This window comes from Lepeophtheirus salmonis, chromosome 7 (genome assembly GCF_016086655.4).
Source record: "Lepeophtheirus salmonis chromosome 7, UVic_Lsal_1.4, whole genome shotgun sequence".
Taxonomy (NCBI): domain Eukaryota; kingdom Metazoa; phylum Arthropoda; class Copepoda; order Siphonostomatoida; family Caligidae; genus Lepeophtheirus; species Lepeophtheirus salmonis.
Window position 1 is genome coordinate 5652574 of NC_052137.2, and position 17793 is coordinate 5670366.

Here is a 17793-nt window from a genome sequence, read left to right on the forward strand (position 1 = left end):
GACTCAATCAATGGCAATATAGAAAATCGATACAGTCTGACGGATGTTTCCAATTGGTTCTATTTATGCACCAAAAATAAGAATTTTGTTCATCCCTATGAATTAATTACATTATGAAGGCAACATTAATGGGGAAATCAAAAGAACTGATTCAACAAAAGAGCTGAATTCCTTACAGATTATTCGTATTTAGTACATTCAGGTAGCAGTTCACTTGAGGCTACTCAAAGTATTGAATAAAAATATTATTCTACACACTTCATAAATCCCATATAATATCCAAAAATATATCCCGACCGACGGGTTGTGAAGGTTTTATTAACTAAAAATCATTTATTTCTAAAATGAACGCTGATATTAATATTAGTTTAACTAGAGGACAAGTTAAAGATGGTATATCATTATTCATGCGATATATAGATTTTAGGATATAAAGAATGTTGAACTAAGCCCAATTAAGGTCGATCAGTTTGTATTCCTTAATAATAATTTGGATTAAATGCAGTTTGATCGAAATGAATACCGTCATGTAGTAATCAATGACACACTATATTTTTTAAATGTATATTTTTTATATATTAAATAAATTTATATCTAATAGTTTGCAATTTTTTCGTTACTATTTAATCTTTAAATCTTTTAAAATCAATACAGGGTTTTTAAATATCCGTTTGAATCATTCCGAAAAAGTTATTCAGTTAACTACAAGGAATCACATCTCCCTACACTATAATGTACAAACAGACAGTATAACTGTCACGAAAAAAAGAAAAGAAATCGGCAATGAAAGAATCATTTTTGTACAATATTGCAATATATATAATACCATAGAGAATATGACTTGGCGTCATATTTTCAAAAACACGCAACCTTTTCCAATATTCAATGCTTCTATCTCCCTCAGTAAAATTGTAATTTGTCCTAGGAGAGAATATGATTGTAATTCCTACTAGTAGACTTATTGATTCTCCTTGTAGAGATTATGATTGTAATCTGTCCTAGGACAATCACGATCTCTACTAGGAGAATCAAAGATTTTACTGAATTTCAATCTCTACTTAGACATAAACTAAGGACTACTAGAAGAAAAGGACTAGAGACAGAAAAAATCAGCAGACAGCTGCAGCCCCATTTTCAAGTTTAATTCTGGGAAGTTACATTTTACTGATGGAATTGTGTATGTTTTTTGTACCTTGGAAACTCGTATATTGTTGTTCTTAGCCTAAAATGCTAGAGAAGATTACACGTACGAAGACCGGAAAGCTTAGTCGATTCCTCTATCTTAATTTCACCTTGAAAAGAGGATGGGATTTTTCTTCAGAGTCCTCATAAAAAGGAGGGATTCAATAGGTCAAATTTAACTTCCAGCTCCCAGGCATGAAACACAATTCCTTTCATGGGTAGAGGATCCCATTCAAGAGGAAGAGCACTCTTATCTTCATACGGTGGGATTATAAGCAAGACTCCCCATTGTATCAAATGTATCCCTCATTTAGTCATTTATTTTGTATACATCGACAGGATTCGGGATCCCCATCTAAGTTTTCATACGATTTGATTAACAACCAAAGTGGATTCACAAAACAAGTATCGAGTTATTTTTGAGCAATATCTACACTGATACCGTTGGAATTATACCGTTGAAGAGGAGTAGTTCTCAGCCTTTAATCACACCATTAAAAAATATCACGTTTAGAAGTACTTGACTCCATCAACAATAGAGGTCTCACTCTATCATAGAATTGAAAGGTGGAACGAAGATTCTACCGCTTCTTTATAGAAGAAACATCCATGTTCCGTTTTATTTGACTTGCTGATGTATATCGAGGATCTCGCCAGCCTGTACCAAAACCACTTCTTCTACCATGTTGTAAAGGGTTTGAGTGTATTATTCTTCGATTGATTGTTTCTTCTTCAATATTAAGTTTCTTCTATCTTTTTGCCACCAACAAGCTTGGTTGTGATTTTATTTTTATTTTAGTCATGATTTTTTTTTTTTTTCCTTTCCAATGAACCAATTCCTATAAAGAAGGGGATAGGCGGGCCTTGTTGTTGAAAATTAGCAGGACGAATCATGGAAGTGACCCCTACACGAAGAATCCAGTTTGCAAACTTTCCTGAAAATTGTTTCAGCTCGTCCGTTGAAGTTAGGGCATGTTCTTTATAGTATTGATCGACAGTTTTAAGGCGTGGGTTAAAGTTGAGTGGACATTAGGACCTGAGGCAATGACTATTTGAAATCGTAGAAAATTAATTTTGAGCGAAAAATGATTGATTGACTTATTGGATACAACCTAAAATCAAAGTAGATTTAGGTTAAAGAGTTTTCCATCGTAAATGGTCAAAATATTATCAAACTAATTATTTAAACTGATGAATTTGTCCTTCAGAAATAAAGTATCAACTTAAGTTCGTTTTTATACAAGATCACTATGTAGTAAATTTCATTCAAAGGGATTTGTTGTTGCATAATTCAAATATTTGCATTAAGAGCTAAGATCACAAAATATTATCCCAAACTATAAGTTAAGAATAATTTATTATTAGATTTATGTAGTTTTAATGAAATTGTTTATTTTTATTTATTATTTTAAGAACTGAGAATTTAAATTTAATTTCTAAAGTATGATTCGAATAATCTCTTGAGGTTGTATCTATAATATTTAGAAATCCTGGCTCCGAATCTGCTGCTATTTTAAAATTTGTGACTCCAAATCATTCATCAATATACATATTCTCTGTGTTCCAAACTAATCTGTGAGTAAATACATGCAACTCAGCTGACTCCCGGCTGGCTCATCAGCTATAATTATAGTTGATAATATTGTAGAGAAAAACGCGTGCAAGGAGAAGGGGAAAAAAGACATATGGTATCATTGTTTAAAATACTGATGTGATTATCATCTGCCTGCTTTATTATGATTTTTGAGGGTATAACGAATGTATTTATTAGCAAAATGTTTAATGAAGATATACTACGTATAATTGACTTCGACGTTTTTATCCATTACAGTAGATTTGAAAACGTCACACTCCATAAAATTGTAATTCATTATGAACCTTATTCTCAGAATAATAGCTAATGAAACGACAAAGTAGAGTATTTGAAATATATTTGAAGCTCAAAGTTTAAAAAAGAAGGTTTTAATTAAATATAATCTGCATACTAAAAAGTATACCATCATACATTTATGTTAAATATACAAAATTAAACAATTGGAATCATATAACTAATAACAATAAATTATATATACAGAATATTGAAATAATAGATTTCCAAATAATATTTTCTTGTTCTGACATCGGAATCCAGTTAAATATGATCATAACTTTAGGTTGCAAAACACAAGCGAGACGTGGAGTTTAATCAAAAAAATAATCACCCTCTTCTTCATGTGGAAGTTGCTATATACAATTGTGCACAGGATAGATATATCTCTAACGATGAAATCTAACTAATTATTAATAATAAAGCAAATGTCAAAATCATAAAATTAGACAATAAATATACCAATAAAAAAATGTTACAAATAAATCCATCTTTAAGATTTAGAAAAGCTAACTATGTAGTTATGTCCAGCGATATTACTCCTTATTAAGAGCATCAAAAAAAATATTTTTCCCCGTTATTTATGCTTACATTGATGTAACTACACCCGTTTGACCATTTACAATTGCTATCTATTCTTTATCTAAAATAGAATCATATTTTATGGTTAGGATACTTACTGTGAGATAGTACAAAATTGTTCCATTTCGAATATAACTGCTATCGTCATTTGGTGTGGATGACTCAAAACATTTTATATGTATTTCTATATATGAATCTTTTGTTTACCATTCAAGGAAATAAGTTTTTTGAACGTAGATGATTAGTTGTTATTTTGCCATTGAATGGTTAAAGTCTGTTGTGTATCATAATTCTTGTTATAATTTTGGCTAAAATAAAGACTTATTTAATCATCCACAAACCATTTTATGGTTAGGATTTTTAAAAAAAATTAAATCTAATATTATTATATTAATATTTAATAAAGGCAGAAATGAGATAGTAAAAGATCAATTATTTTTTTAAACTGTCATAAGTTGATAAAATTATATTTAACATTTTAAAAGATAATTTAATGCCCGGTCAACATGAAATAGGTAGTTAGCTAAGAAAAATAATTCCAAAGTATTTTTGATATAATGCAATAATTAATAGACATTTATTGGTGTAGTGTCTACGCACTCAGTCCGCTTGACCCTTTAATATAAATCTACTCTTTTATTTACTTGATTATGTGTACCTAATCTTACTTTTATCCTATTTTACATATGCACTTTCAGTGTGTGAATCTCGACGTGGATTTTGTCAGTCCTCGTGTCTATTCTATCCTTATCTAGAATATACTACCCCTTTTGGTAAATCTCAATCCAGCCTCATTCTTATCTTCCCGACGTTCTAATCTTCCTGGTGACGAGTTTAGTGAAGAACACCACACTTTGGTGACGAGGATGGGATAGTTACTCTCGCGTCTAACATTTGGTGAATTAAGAACGGAATACACTCGTATACTCGGAGCTTGTAGAATCCGAAGAAGAAAAGAGTAGATTTATATTAAGGGGTTGAGTGCGTAGACACTACAATTGGTTTATATAATTACCGATAGGTTTAACATAACTCTAAAGGCGTCAGATTGGCTCATTGCTCTTAAATTGAGAAGAGATAATGATTTTAAAATCGAAGCAATAGTTGCAAAGACACACACGATTATTTACGCTTGTAGAACAAAAAGGACTCCTCTTCCTGCTGATTGAAACAGAATAATCGCAAGATATATTGAAACAGTGGACTTGTAAACCAGACAATTTTTATATTTTAGTTTATATGAGGGGATTGTTACCCCATCCTTTCTTTCAATAACTTTTGAATCTTTGATGCTTTTTTAAATAACTTGAGAAAAAAAGTTATTTAATTATAATTCCACATGTTTTAATTAATCAAGTTTGACGTAAAAAAAATCAAAGTATTTTATTATATGATTAGAATCTTAATGTATTTTAATAACAATAGCATGATAGAAAATATTCTTATGGTAAAAATTTAATAAATAAACAGCTGAACGATAAAAAAATAAATAATCATAAAGAATTTCAATAAAACTACACAGATTTAAGAATTAATTATTCTTAATTTATAGCTTAGAATAACATTTTGTGATCTTGACTCTGAATCCAAACATTTATATAATGCGACTCCAAATACAATTAACTGTAAATATACACTGGATTCTACCGACTTTATGAATTAATCACATTAGTATCCAAAGATCAAACAATTTTTGCACATTCTTTTTTAAATTTCAAATACTATCCCATAATGGATGAGTTGCTTAAAGTACCACGTGTTGTGTGTCATTTATCTTAAATATAAAAAAGATAAAGCTCAATGTAATTATTTGCCAACATGATATAACATGTTACCTCTTTTGCTTAGAAGAGGATTCCTGTCTCAACTAGTTTTGCAACGACATTCAAATATTACAATAAAATCTACAGAAGTTAAGAAGTCACTAATATTTTTTAACTTTGGACAAACCAGACCATCATTGAAGCGAAAAAAGGAAATAAATAAATGTACATTAGAAAAAAATGAAAAAATGTTATTTTAATATTTTTCTAAAAAAATAATATTTCTATAAATATATTTTAACATCTTAGAAAAGTTGTACGTGTGTGTGTCTTAGTATGATGAGTCGTATAATGCATCTTCAAGTCTCTCATTCGTGTAAAAGTACTAAAGCAGGAACCACAATGGAATTTTTGAATTATCTCATGAATACCTTCAATATGACTCTTCAAGTGTGCTTTTTGTGAAAAAGATTTAGAGCAGTGACTACATTTGAATTTTGTTATCTTCCCATGAACACCTTCAATATGCCTCTTCAACCCTTGAGAGGCTGTAAAAGTACTAGAGCAGTGGCTACATTTGAATTTTTTTATCTTCTCATGAACACCTTCGATATGAATCTTCAAGCTTCCAGGCTGTGTAAAAGAACTAGAACAGGATTCACATTTGAATTTTTTAATCTTCTCATGAACACCTTCAATATGCCTCTTCAAGTCTCCAGAACGTGCAAAAGAACTAGAGCAGAAATTACATGTGAATTTTTTAATCTTCTCATGAACCCCTTCAATATGAGCCTTCAAGTTTCCAGAGTTTGTAAAAGAACTTGAGCAGGAATCACATTTGAATTTTTTAATCTTCTCATGAACACCTTCAATATGCCTCTTCAAATTTCCAGTTTGTGTAAAAGATCTAGAGCAGTAGCAACATTGAAATTTTTGGTTCTTTTCATGGACACCATCAATATGCCTCTTCAAGTTTCCAGAGTTTGTAAAAGAACTAGAGCAGGAATCACAATTGAATTTTTTAATCTTCTCATGAACACCTTCAATATGCCTCTTCAAGCTTCCAAATTGTGTAAAAGAAACACCATCAATATCCATCTTCAAGTCTTCCAAGCGAATAGAATAACTGGATAATATTTGAATTTTTGTAATAACACTGTTCTAATAAGTAATAACTGGAGACGTTGAACGAGGAACACGAAACGAGACTATTTTGCGTTTGGGGCATGTTAAAACATGAGAACAAAAATCCAACTGATTAAGTTACAAAAAAAATACCTGAATCAATCACTTCAAATAAATTCCTGCGATGTATATTGAGTGTAGAATTTTGTTGACGCCCAAATGACTTTTATTTGTTGGATAACTGATAAGCAGTGCACTTTTCTAAGTAGAAAACGGAATATTGAATTTTCCTCTCATATCTACTCAAAAATGACGTCACTTGTTATTTTTAATTTTATGTTTACATTGATAGATGCCCCCTCCTATACTCAGCCCCGCCATTGATACTTGAAGAAATTACTAAGAGTCCCTTACAACCCCCCCTCCCCCCAATCGTACCCCGAATGTTGGGGCTGTTTTTAGGTACTGCCGCATCTCAAAACGGGATGCAACCCACCGCAGATACTTGAAGAAACTACTGATTGCTCTTCATTGTTTTGTGTTTTTTTTTTTTCAAGTATGGGCGATAAGTTGCATCCAGTTTTGGGACCCAGTGGTATCCGAAAATACCCCCAACATTCGCAGTACAACTGGGGGGTTGTAAGGGACTCTTAGTAGCTTCTTCAAGTATCAGTGGTGGGTTGTATCCCGTTTTGGGATCCAGCGGTACCCGACAACACCCCCAACGTTCGGGATATAAAATGACAATTCATAAAGTAGATGCCCCGTTTCCTCATAAGTTTAGACGAAATTGTTTGTATACAAAATGTACTAATACGAAAATGTTTTATATGAAGTTACCATACACCGTTTAAAACATTGTTGACTTTGCGTATCGTGCAACCTTTTCTACAAAAAGAAACAAAAAAAAAAAAAAAAAGCCCGAAATCATCTGGTAAATAGTCAAATCATACCAACCGCTATTTTTATTATATATACTCGCAGACTATCAACGTTATATTATTTCTTCACCATTTTTAAAATAAATTAAATATTATTAAAATCTACATAGTATTTTATTCTATACTGTATTATAATATTGCTTAGCAATATTTGATTAAAAAAGTTGTTATATTATTTCTATGATTCATATTAATTTCCAAAATTTCGTCTTCCCCCATCTTTTGAAAATAAAAAAATTACTTCTACAGCAAAATTCGACGGCATTAAACGTATCTTTGAAAAGTAAATAAGCATGTGTATCAAACACGCCCATAAATTAACTAATCAAGTAATTATCATAAATCATTATGGTAAACATAACGGAGAATTGCAAAGTTACATCGAAACATTTTCATATAAAATTAAGGGATGGCAGTAGAAAACCTATTTCGAACTATCAAAGAATACAAATATAGTATCTAATTTCATTCGGAGAATAGTTATTAAAATGGAAAACAATATCTGGTAAGCGAAACAGTTTATCCAATAAAACATTTCAAACTACAATTCACACAGTTAAAGGATCGGCCGAAGACTTATCTCCTACATTTAAAACAAGTTAAGTTTATATTACTCATAAAAATAAATTATGACCCCTGAAAGGAGATTCGGATGGTATCGTCAACTTGGTGGTGGTAATTACTTTTTCAATTGCAATCATTTTTTAGAGAGTGAAAAAAAAAGGAATTAGATCCTTATTGAAAATTAACATTAGGTCCTTACGTTAATTATAATGAATTTTTCCATTCAACTCTTCTTTTCAAAACGTTGAAGATGATTCATAAACATTTTTGTGAATGATTTCTCATATAGATTACATAAACTTGGATGAGATTACCAGAATATAGAATGTAATTTATTACATCAGTGGATTTATAGCCTTTAGCATAATGAAATGTTTACAGCAAAAATTTTACGCTGAATTGGTCTGTTCATCTTATTTATGTCGGTGAAACTAGGACAAATTATATTTTAAATTCATTTTTGAATGCCATGGATAGAGGTGGACTCAAAAGACCAACAGATGTCATGAACTTGACTACAATTTATTCATTCTGTTAGAAAAAAGAAAGAATCTATGAGTCTAAGTCTGCTAAATTAACTAATAAGATTCGATCATTAAATTCATAAATTTCGATTGAGTTCCTATTTATAAATAAAAAAATATACCAAGTAAAGTTGTTAAAAATCTACTTTTTTCCTTTAATTTTGTCCACAAGTTTCATATAAATCATACAATTTCATTAATCATGTAACTGTTATAAATATTCACATATCATAATATAATACCGATTAATAGATATGTTTTTCGATTGATTTTAAGAAATGGTGAGCTGATTTGTTGATTATAGAAATATTCAGAAGTTGATGATTGAATCACATCCATATTTAATTAATCTATTGGGTTTTAAAATTGAAACAGATTTTATAAGATTAATTTACTGTAATACTAAAAGTTAAACAATACCACATTCCTTGAGATTGTCATGGATAGATAATCATAATCTGGACGCAGCTCAAACATGATCCAATGCCCATTGAAAGTTAAACTTTATGGCGTTGATGTTAATCCGTTTCTGTTAATTATTATATTTAATAAGCAATTATAAATTATGACAATGATTGAAAAACGACCTACGGAGGAGAATTGATGACTTGCCGATTTTGTATTTTTACCCACTGTCAAAGAAAAGAACGCTTTATAATTTTAATGATAAGTTTATTTTAACTGTGTAGTATAGTCATATAAGTAATAAAAAATGGTCAACCCGGAAAGAATTCGTAACTTAACAAATTTGGTACCAAAAGAAGCGCAATTCTACGTAAATCAACATATCCAAAATCCGCTTTGATCGGTTTTGGGCAAAAAAAATTATTGCAGTTAAAGTAAAGGTGGGTATTTCTGTCAAATTTTATCAAAACTCACTTTTTCCATTGTCCTCCACCCTCCAATATCCCGGTTAAAATCTGAACCAGAATGATCATGAAATTTTGCACACAAGGAGATGTTGTCACTATCAAGGTTTATCCTGTAATTAGGTATCAGCGAGACCTCTAGATCTGGTTAAACCTTCTTGGCCTCCGCAGTCACATTGGCAACGAAGTCAGATGTAAGGGCCAGGGTTGACGAAAGAACTAGGGTACTAACTAGGGGATGCCCTGGTGAACATTTGTGGGTGTGCATTTTACAGCTTGACTGTTCATGTACTCAGAATCAACACCTCTACATGCTAAATCCACATACTTAACAAATTGAACACTTTTATTGTGTTTCACTCCTCCATTTACATTTAAGATTTACAGCAGCACTATCTGATTTAGGGCGCAGGACTCACATTTTTATTAGATTTAGAGTTTCTAGGTACTATCATAGTTAGTTCTATTTGACTTAATTGTCCCATGATTACTGCGACTATCTTTAACTCTTTTATCACCAATAACCTCCGAAAGAGGTTCAGATTTCAAATACCACTCATAAAGTAGCTCAGGTCGCCAATCCATATAGTCATTAGACTGTACCTCATAGAGTAGCTCTAGCTCAAGGTCCGAGTATTGGGAGGAGACTCAGAGTCGACTACGGGCTGCAAATGACAAACATCAATATGAACAACATCACCACGCGTATTTAGTGAGTTGTGAACAAATGTATTATTATCTTGGGGTTCATTATCAATAAGGAAGGCTATCTCATCGTCAGCACCATCCACAATAAGATCGTCGCCACAAATATTAGGGTTCCCATAATAACTAATAACCGTTTGTGATGACAAACTATAAGTGAACTCTTAACTTCTGTAGACTTGCAATATTTGCAAAAATGAATCAATTATCGAGTGTTCTTTTTTCGACAACATTATTCTTCATAACTTTTTCGTTTTTAGCAAGTAAGAAAAAAGATTGGTAGGTTTTTGTTTCTTTTACAATTACAATAAATGCTATTAACTATTTTTTTGCAAAATTAGTGCAAAAAAGTTTTTGTGATTTTCTTAACGAATATCGATATGGGAATTTTTTGAAGTAAATAAAAAATGGACTACCCATCTGGACAATTTTTTAGATGCATATATGTTGGTATGTTATTTGAGGTTTAAAACAAATTATTTATATATATATATATTGATAATAATTCTACTAAGGTTACAAGAGGCAATAATAATAGACAGAAACGGTTTTAAAAATGTATTCTACACTCATGCAACTATCTAATTTGGTTAATTTAGGTACGTTTGGTTGGGGCCAATCCCATGGGAAGGTTTCAGGCCCTCAAAGATTTCAGGTGTCTTATATTTCTCTTAACTGTATTATATTTTATAATTTTGGCATTTGTGTTACTATTTTGTCTATTTAACTTACCTTTCAATTACAGAAAAATACAATCTTTTTTATTTCTTTTGATCATGGTGGGTATTAATCCATATTTAGTGAGCTTAAATACACTAATCATATTTTAAAGGCCATTAAAATGTTCGTTTTATGAATAAAAGAGATGTAATCAAAATAATGTTTTCTATCATTATTTTCAGCTTATGGATGTTTAGAAAATGCTTAATTTTCAACTAATTTAGATCAAATATATATCCATTGGAAAAATCTTGAAAATCGCTAAAGAGGATTTAAATAATTATAAAAGTTACATCTATCAATTTGTTACAAAAATGAATATGATACATTAGTTATAACTTTAATGTTGAAGTTTATCAAACATAATACATACAAACAATTGGATAAATGGAGTGACACATTTTTAATTTAGATTGTTTTTCAAATGTTTAGATCGATCTTCCTTCAAGACAGAAATACTTCCATTTTCTTTAATAATTAGAATAAAAGAAGTGATTCGAGATACTTTATCCTCAACAAGAGATGTTCGAATTCTAATATCTATCAGAATGATGGCAGATTGTAACTTTATCCGAAGAAGAAAACCAAAACCAATCGAAGCCTCAAAAGAGTAGATTCGACTCCTTCCTTGAGTGTGAAATCTTAGACCCTGCTGGAACTTAGGCCACAACGCACTCTGCGTATAAACGACAATCCGGGGACTATATAAAGGGGGACTTACATCTTATTTTCATACTATACCTTAGTAGTTATAGAAGAAAAAGAAGAAGACGAATCAAATATTAATAGTGTTATGTAGTTATATCGTAGCATTGAAGGGATATATTCAGTCATTTATGAACATTTTTCAATACATAAATTTTAAATAAGAGAAAATGTATCATTATGATAATATTACTTGTATATTCTTAATAAATTAAGGAATGCATTTGTACTAGAAACTTAAGAATATTAAATGAAAATCAAATATTAAGCATAAACGTGAATTCCCTAAATTTTTTCATAGAAATAAATAATAATTAATCATAACTACTCTTTTAATCAAATAATACTAAGTAATATTATAACAGTATCAAATAAAATACTATGTAGATTTGAATAATATGTAATTTATTTAAAAAATGCTGAAGAAATAATATGACAGTGATTGTCTGGGGGTATATTAGAGATAAATAGCGGTTGGTATGACTGACTTATTTGGCTAACTACCAAATGATTTCGGGCATTTTTTCTGTTTCTTTTTGTAGGAAAGGTTGTGTGATACAATAAAGATAACGACGTGATATAGCTCTCCCTATATAGTCCCAGCACAATCACATATAATAACATTATTATATAATACCGCCTTTCATACAAATTCAAATTAAGTAATTAAAAATTATATTTGAAAAAGTTAAATACCCTACTTATTTTGAATTGATCCATTAAGTGTTCCAATTCTGGAATCTTCTTCCTAAGGCATGAGTAGACTCGACTCTCTGTTGAAGAATTTTTGTAAAGATAAATTTAGTCCTAATTCAGTCTTACATATTAACCCATTGATACCAATAATTGTTGTGCCGACTATTTTTAAATATAATGATTCAAATAGGATATTTGGGGTTGATAAAACAAAAAAAAACACCTAGAAATTGAAAATTTCTCCGAAAGAAAAAAAAATATAGCCTGGGTGCTATAGTTATAAATCGGCAATAGTGTAAATAAATATCTTCATAGTCCACTGAGTTACTGACTACTACAGTTTACAACCAAATTATGTACTAAACATGCATATAATGTATCTAATTTTTGTATGGTATGGCCCCTTCCATGCCTCAATTGTATAAATCTCTGATTCGCCTTCCGACTCTTCTCCAAAAATGTCTAGAATTTTGTCTACTGTCAACCTGTATGAATTAAAATAATACACAAATAATAGTCCAACCCCTTCCCTACGTAAAATACTTTAATAGTGGAAAAAATTCGAAATAAATATAAAATATAATATACTTACCTACGTACATACACTCCATACCCAAATGGTAACCATAGTTATTTTGTCTTTCGAATCACTAAATTGTACAAATATTTTTTATAATAATATCACCAATAGTTTTTCCTCCATAGGATAAAAATATCGAAATCAGAAATTGTTACAAAATAGAAGATGAAACTTACGATTTTCTGAGCGACGGTCGTGACATGATGCAACAGGTCCATTCTTGATGGTGTTTAAAATGAAATGGTGCCACATGTACCCAACAAAAACATATAATACTCCTTCTGAACATGTACATAACCTGTATAAAACTACTCAACAGGTTAAAACATACGAAATTAATGCATGATATCGTTTTTATAGAACTTAATATCATGTGACAACTATTGTTACCAATCGGTAGAAATGAGTTAATATTTAAATATTTTGATATATATTTATTTCTTTAAATTATATTTTAAGTTAATTAGAAATTGTCAAAGCAATGGGAACATACACTTTGAACTTTGGAAATACCAGACCATCATTGAAACGAAAAATGAAGGATAAATAAATATAAATTTGAAAAAATATTTTCTTACAACAATCGTATGTATCAATCTATTATGCCATCTTAGAAAATTTGCACGTGTGATTGTCTAAGTATGATGAGTCTTATAATGCATCTTCAAGTTTTCCATTCGTGTAAAAGTATTAAAGCAGGAAACACATTGGAATTTTTGAATTTTATCATGAACACTTTCAATATGACTCTTCAAGTGTGTTTTTTGTGTAAAAGATCTAGAGCATGTATCACATTTGAATTTTTTAATCTTCTCATGAACACAATCAATATGAATTTTCAAGTTTGCAGAGGTTGTAAAAGTACTAGAGCAGCAATGACATTTGTATTTTTTAATTTTCTCATGGACACCTTCAATATGAATCTTCAAGGATTGAGAGGTTGTAAAAGTACCAGAGCATGTATCACATTTGAATTTTTTAATCTTCTCATGAACACATTCCATATGAATTTTCAAGTTTGCAGAGGTTGTAAAAGTACTAGAACAGGATTCACATTTGAATTTTTTAATATTCTCATGAACACCTTCAATATGAGTCTTCAAGTTCCCAGCCTGTGTAAAAGAACTAGAGCAGAAACAACATCCAAAATTTTTAATCTTCTTATGAACACCTTCAATATGAGTCTTCAAGTTTCCAGAGCTTGTAAAAGAACTAGCGCAGAAATCACATTTAAATTTTTTAATCTTCTCGTGAACACTTTCAATATGAATCTTCAAGCTTCGAGAGGTTATAAAAGTACTAGTGCAGTAACTACATTTGAAGTTTTTTATCTTCTTATGAACACCTTCAATATGACCCTTCAAGCTTCCAGATTGTGTAAAAGAACTAGAGCAGTAACTACATTTGAATTTTTTAATCTTCTCATGAACACCTTCAATATGAATCTTCAAGCTTCCAGCCTGTGTAAAAGAACTAGAGCAGAAACAACATTCAAATTTTTTAATCTTTTCATGAACACATTCGATATGAATCTTCAAGCCTTGAGAGGTTGTAAAAGAACTAGAGCAGGAATCACATTTGAATTTTTTTATCTTCTCATGAACACCTTCAATATGAATCTTCAAGGCTTGAGAGCTTCTAAAAGAACTAGAGCAGTAGCTACATTTGAATTTTTTTATCTTCTCATGGACACCTTCAATATGAGTCTTCAAGTTTCCAGATTGTGTAAAAGAACGAGAGCAGAAATTACATGTGAATTTTTTTATCTTCTCATGAACACCTTCAATATGAATCTTCAAAGCTTGAGAGCCTGTAAAAGAACTAGAGCAGAAACAACATTCAAATTTTTTTATCTTCTCATGAACATTTTCAATATGAGCCTTCAAGTTTCCAGATTGGGTAAAAGAACTAGAGCAAGAATCACATTTGAAGTTTTTAATCTTCTCATGAACACCTTCAATATGAATCTTCAAGCCTTGAGAGCTTCGAAAATAACTTGAGCAGGAATCACATTTAAATTTTTTTATCTTCTCATGAACACCTTCAGTATGCCTTCTTAAGTCTACAAAGCGTGTAAAAGAACTAGAGCAGTAACTACACTCAAATTTTTTTATTTTCTCATGAACCCCTTCAATATGAGCCTTCAAGTTTCCCAAAGTTGTAAAAGAACTTGAGCAGGAATCACACTTGAATGTTTTAATCTTTTCATTAACACCTTCAATATCCATCTTCATGTCTTTGAAGCTAGTAGAAGGACTAGATCACATTTGATTGTTTGTAATAACACTGTTCTAATAAGTAATAACTAGGGACGTCGATTGAAGAACACAAAAGGAAACTTCAAAAAGATTAAGGTATGCTCATTGACTGGGAGTTGTGATGAAAATCGTTAGCATTTGGGCATGTTCTAACATGACAACAAAAATTCATATAGTATATATATATATATATTCAGTCATGCAAGCTCATTTCAAGTCCATAACTCTAATATAAGGTCCATAGTGTTAAAGCTTTTCTTGAGTGCACAATTTACTAGCTTTGGAGTGTAAGTGAAGTCGCAAGACTTAGTAGCCACGTACCCCAAGTCAAGTCTCGAGTATTTGATTGTTAGATATTGAGAAATTAACTCTATATGTTTTTAAAAAATCAAAAAAAACTTAATCAAGGACTTTAAATAGGTTTCTGCGATGTAAATTGAGTGTAGAATTTTGTTGACACCAAAATGACTTTTATTTGTTGCATAAACACTGAATTATTACACTTTTTCTATGTCAAAAACGGAATATTGAATTTTTTTATCAAATCTCCTGAAAAAATGACGTCACTTGTTCTTTTTAATTTCATGTTTACATTGATATATGCCACCTCCTATCTCTTTTTATTTTTATTTTACATGAGTGCAAAGAAGAAACAAATAATACATTTTTTATATATTGATTCCAAATGATTGTTCTACTTTTTTGTGTACTTAGAGACTTCGTGCTTAAAGTAATTAAAGTATTTTTGTTTTCAAAAATTGTTAATTGATGTATTGATACTTTTATTTAGGAATTATAAATCTTTACAATAATATACATACATTATATCATTTTAGGGACTCAATTATATATCAAATATATGATTTATCTATCATATATTTGAAATATGTATTACATTTTCACAGGAATTATTCAATGAATTTATTAACAATTTCTATTAATAAACTGATATTTTGCATTATTTATTATAGACAGAATGATTGGCTTTTTTCCATGTTTTAGGACTGGTTATCCTAAGAAAAAAAACTCGGGTACTCATACTATTGAGAATTGAGTCAAGGACATGATGCGTAAGCTATGTGTATTCAAAGAGATATCTTTCTCCCAGAGTATATGCTACGAAAGAAATACTCAAAGGATAAAGCTTTTGATCATATTTTGGATCATATCATTGAGCTTTATTCACTAGAAGTGGCTGTACGAGTAAAGTGATTGGAGAGAAAACACAGATTAGTAACTATTCCTTCTCTGAACCTCTGATAATCCGACAAAAAAAAAAGGAGTTGAATACTGGATAATTAAAAGGTAAGAATAAATCATATTATTGCTTGACAAAGATGATATATTTTTTTATCTAAATAGGTGAAGTATATTGGATGTTATTCGGAAGTGGACTTAAGGATATTATAGAAAAAATATGCTTGTTATTATGGATATACCTATATTTAAACGTTTATCTTACTTTACTTATTTAATTTAAATATATTGATATGAATAAAACTATATCACGATATCCTATATCTATACTTTTCTATGTTACAGCATATTTAATTTCTTGTTTAGTCTAGGGAAAAAATGTTCTTGGTATAGAAAGAGAGAGAAAAAAAAAAAAAGAAGAATAATTAGACAAAGAAAGTGGTCATGGTAAATTTTAGTAGACGTTCCCAAAAACTCATCAAAATCATAGTGAGGAAAAAATTGTTGAAGAAAAACATTCTCTATGTAAGTTTTCGAAAGATCCTGAACTTATTAAAATATCAGTCAATTCCATCAGAAGAAAAAACTAGATGCTAAATCAATATTAAAGGATATGTAGCAAGAATTATCCTATATCAGCTTTTACTCATGAAAGAAAGGATACAAATTCAACTCGGCAAAAAATATATAGTCCACTTAAACGATATAAATCAAAATCTGATGTTGTTCCAACAGTATTTCTGGATATTGCAAAAACATGATAAAACAAACTTTTCCTGAAAGGACAAAAACTTTATCTAATTCTACTAAAGGGTTATACTTTAGAAAATACATATTGTGATAACATTCATATTCAGTTTATTACTGATATATCCCGAATTATAATAGTCGTAATGTTTTTGAATTGTTTTGTATTCTAATCTAAGAGAAGAAACGTGTTACATATAGAAATTAGACTGTGTTATAATAAGTTTAATAAAGCCTATCTTGAGGTTCAATTTAAGACTATTTATTTTTACAATAATTTATTAAACATATTTATTATTTTCAAAAAATGATAAAGTTCTCCAACCCAAAAGCTTAGATGCTGATCCCAGCAAAAAGAACTCTCCCAATCTTTGTTTGCACTGGTTCAGGACTTTTGAAAATTTTCTTAATTATCTTTCAATTGATGAATCGAATGAAAGTTCTGGAAAACTCAATGTTCTGATAAATTACATCCGTCCTACTCTTTGCGCTTATATTTGGGAAGTTGACGAATATAAGGCAGCTGTCTAAATTCTTAAAAACCTCTTTATTAAGAAGAAGAATGAAAATGGTCGCTCGACATCTTTTAGCTACGAGACCTCAAGGAGTGGGCAAGACCCTTGATACTTATTTTCAAACTCTACAGCTTTTAAGTAGAGATTACAGTTTTTCTAGAGTGAATGCTGAGAAGAATCGATGTGATGCGTCACATGAAATACGACGTCGGTTACTAGAAAATTTTGCTTTTCAGATGATGGAAGTGTTTGA

At 30.2% G+C, this 17793-nt stretch overlaps 1 protein-coding gene and 2 long non-coding RNA genes across 3 annotated transcripts; 1 reads left to right on the plus strand and 2 right to left on the minus strand.

The window, feature by feature from the left end:
• Positions 1–1122: 1122 nt before the first annotated feature.
• LOC139906039 (uncharacterized) lies at positions 1123–2425 on the plus strand. Its single transcript, XR_011781234.1, has 2 exons — positions 1123–1375; positions 1522–2425. It is a non-coding gene; the product is annotated as an uncharacterized lncRNA (long non-coding RNA).
• A 2587-nt stretch (positions 2426–5012) lies between these two features.
• LOC121122151 (uncharacterized) lies at positions 5013–12628 on the minus strand. Its single transcript, XR_011781033.1, has 2 exons — positions 5467–12628; positions 5013–5405 (listed from the first exon to the last, which is right to left on the minus strand). It is a non-coding gene; the product is annotated as an uncharacterized lncRNA (long non-coding RNA).
• Positions 12629–13242: 614 nt separating this feature from the next.
• On the minus strand, positions 13243–16395 carry LOC121121985 (uncharacterized). Its single transcript, XM_040716990.2, has one exon. The coding sequence runs from the start codon at positions 15055–15057 to the stop codon at positions 13459–13461; it is 1599 nt and encodes a 532-aa protein (XP_040572924.1). The 5' UTR covers positions 15058–16395; the 3' UTR covers positions 13243–13458.
• Between the last annotated feature and the right edge of the window lie 1398 nt (positions 16396–17793).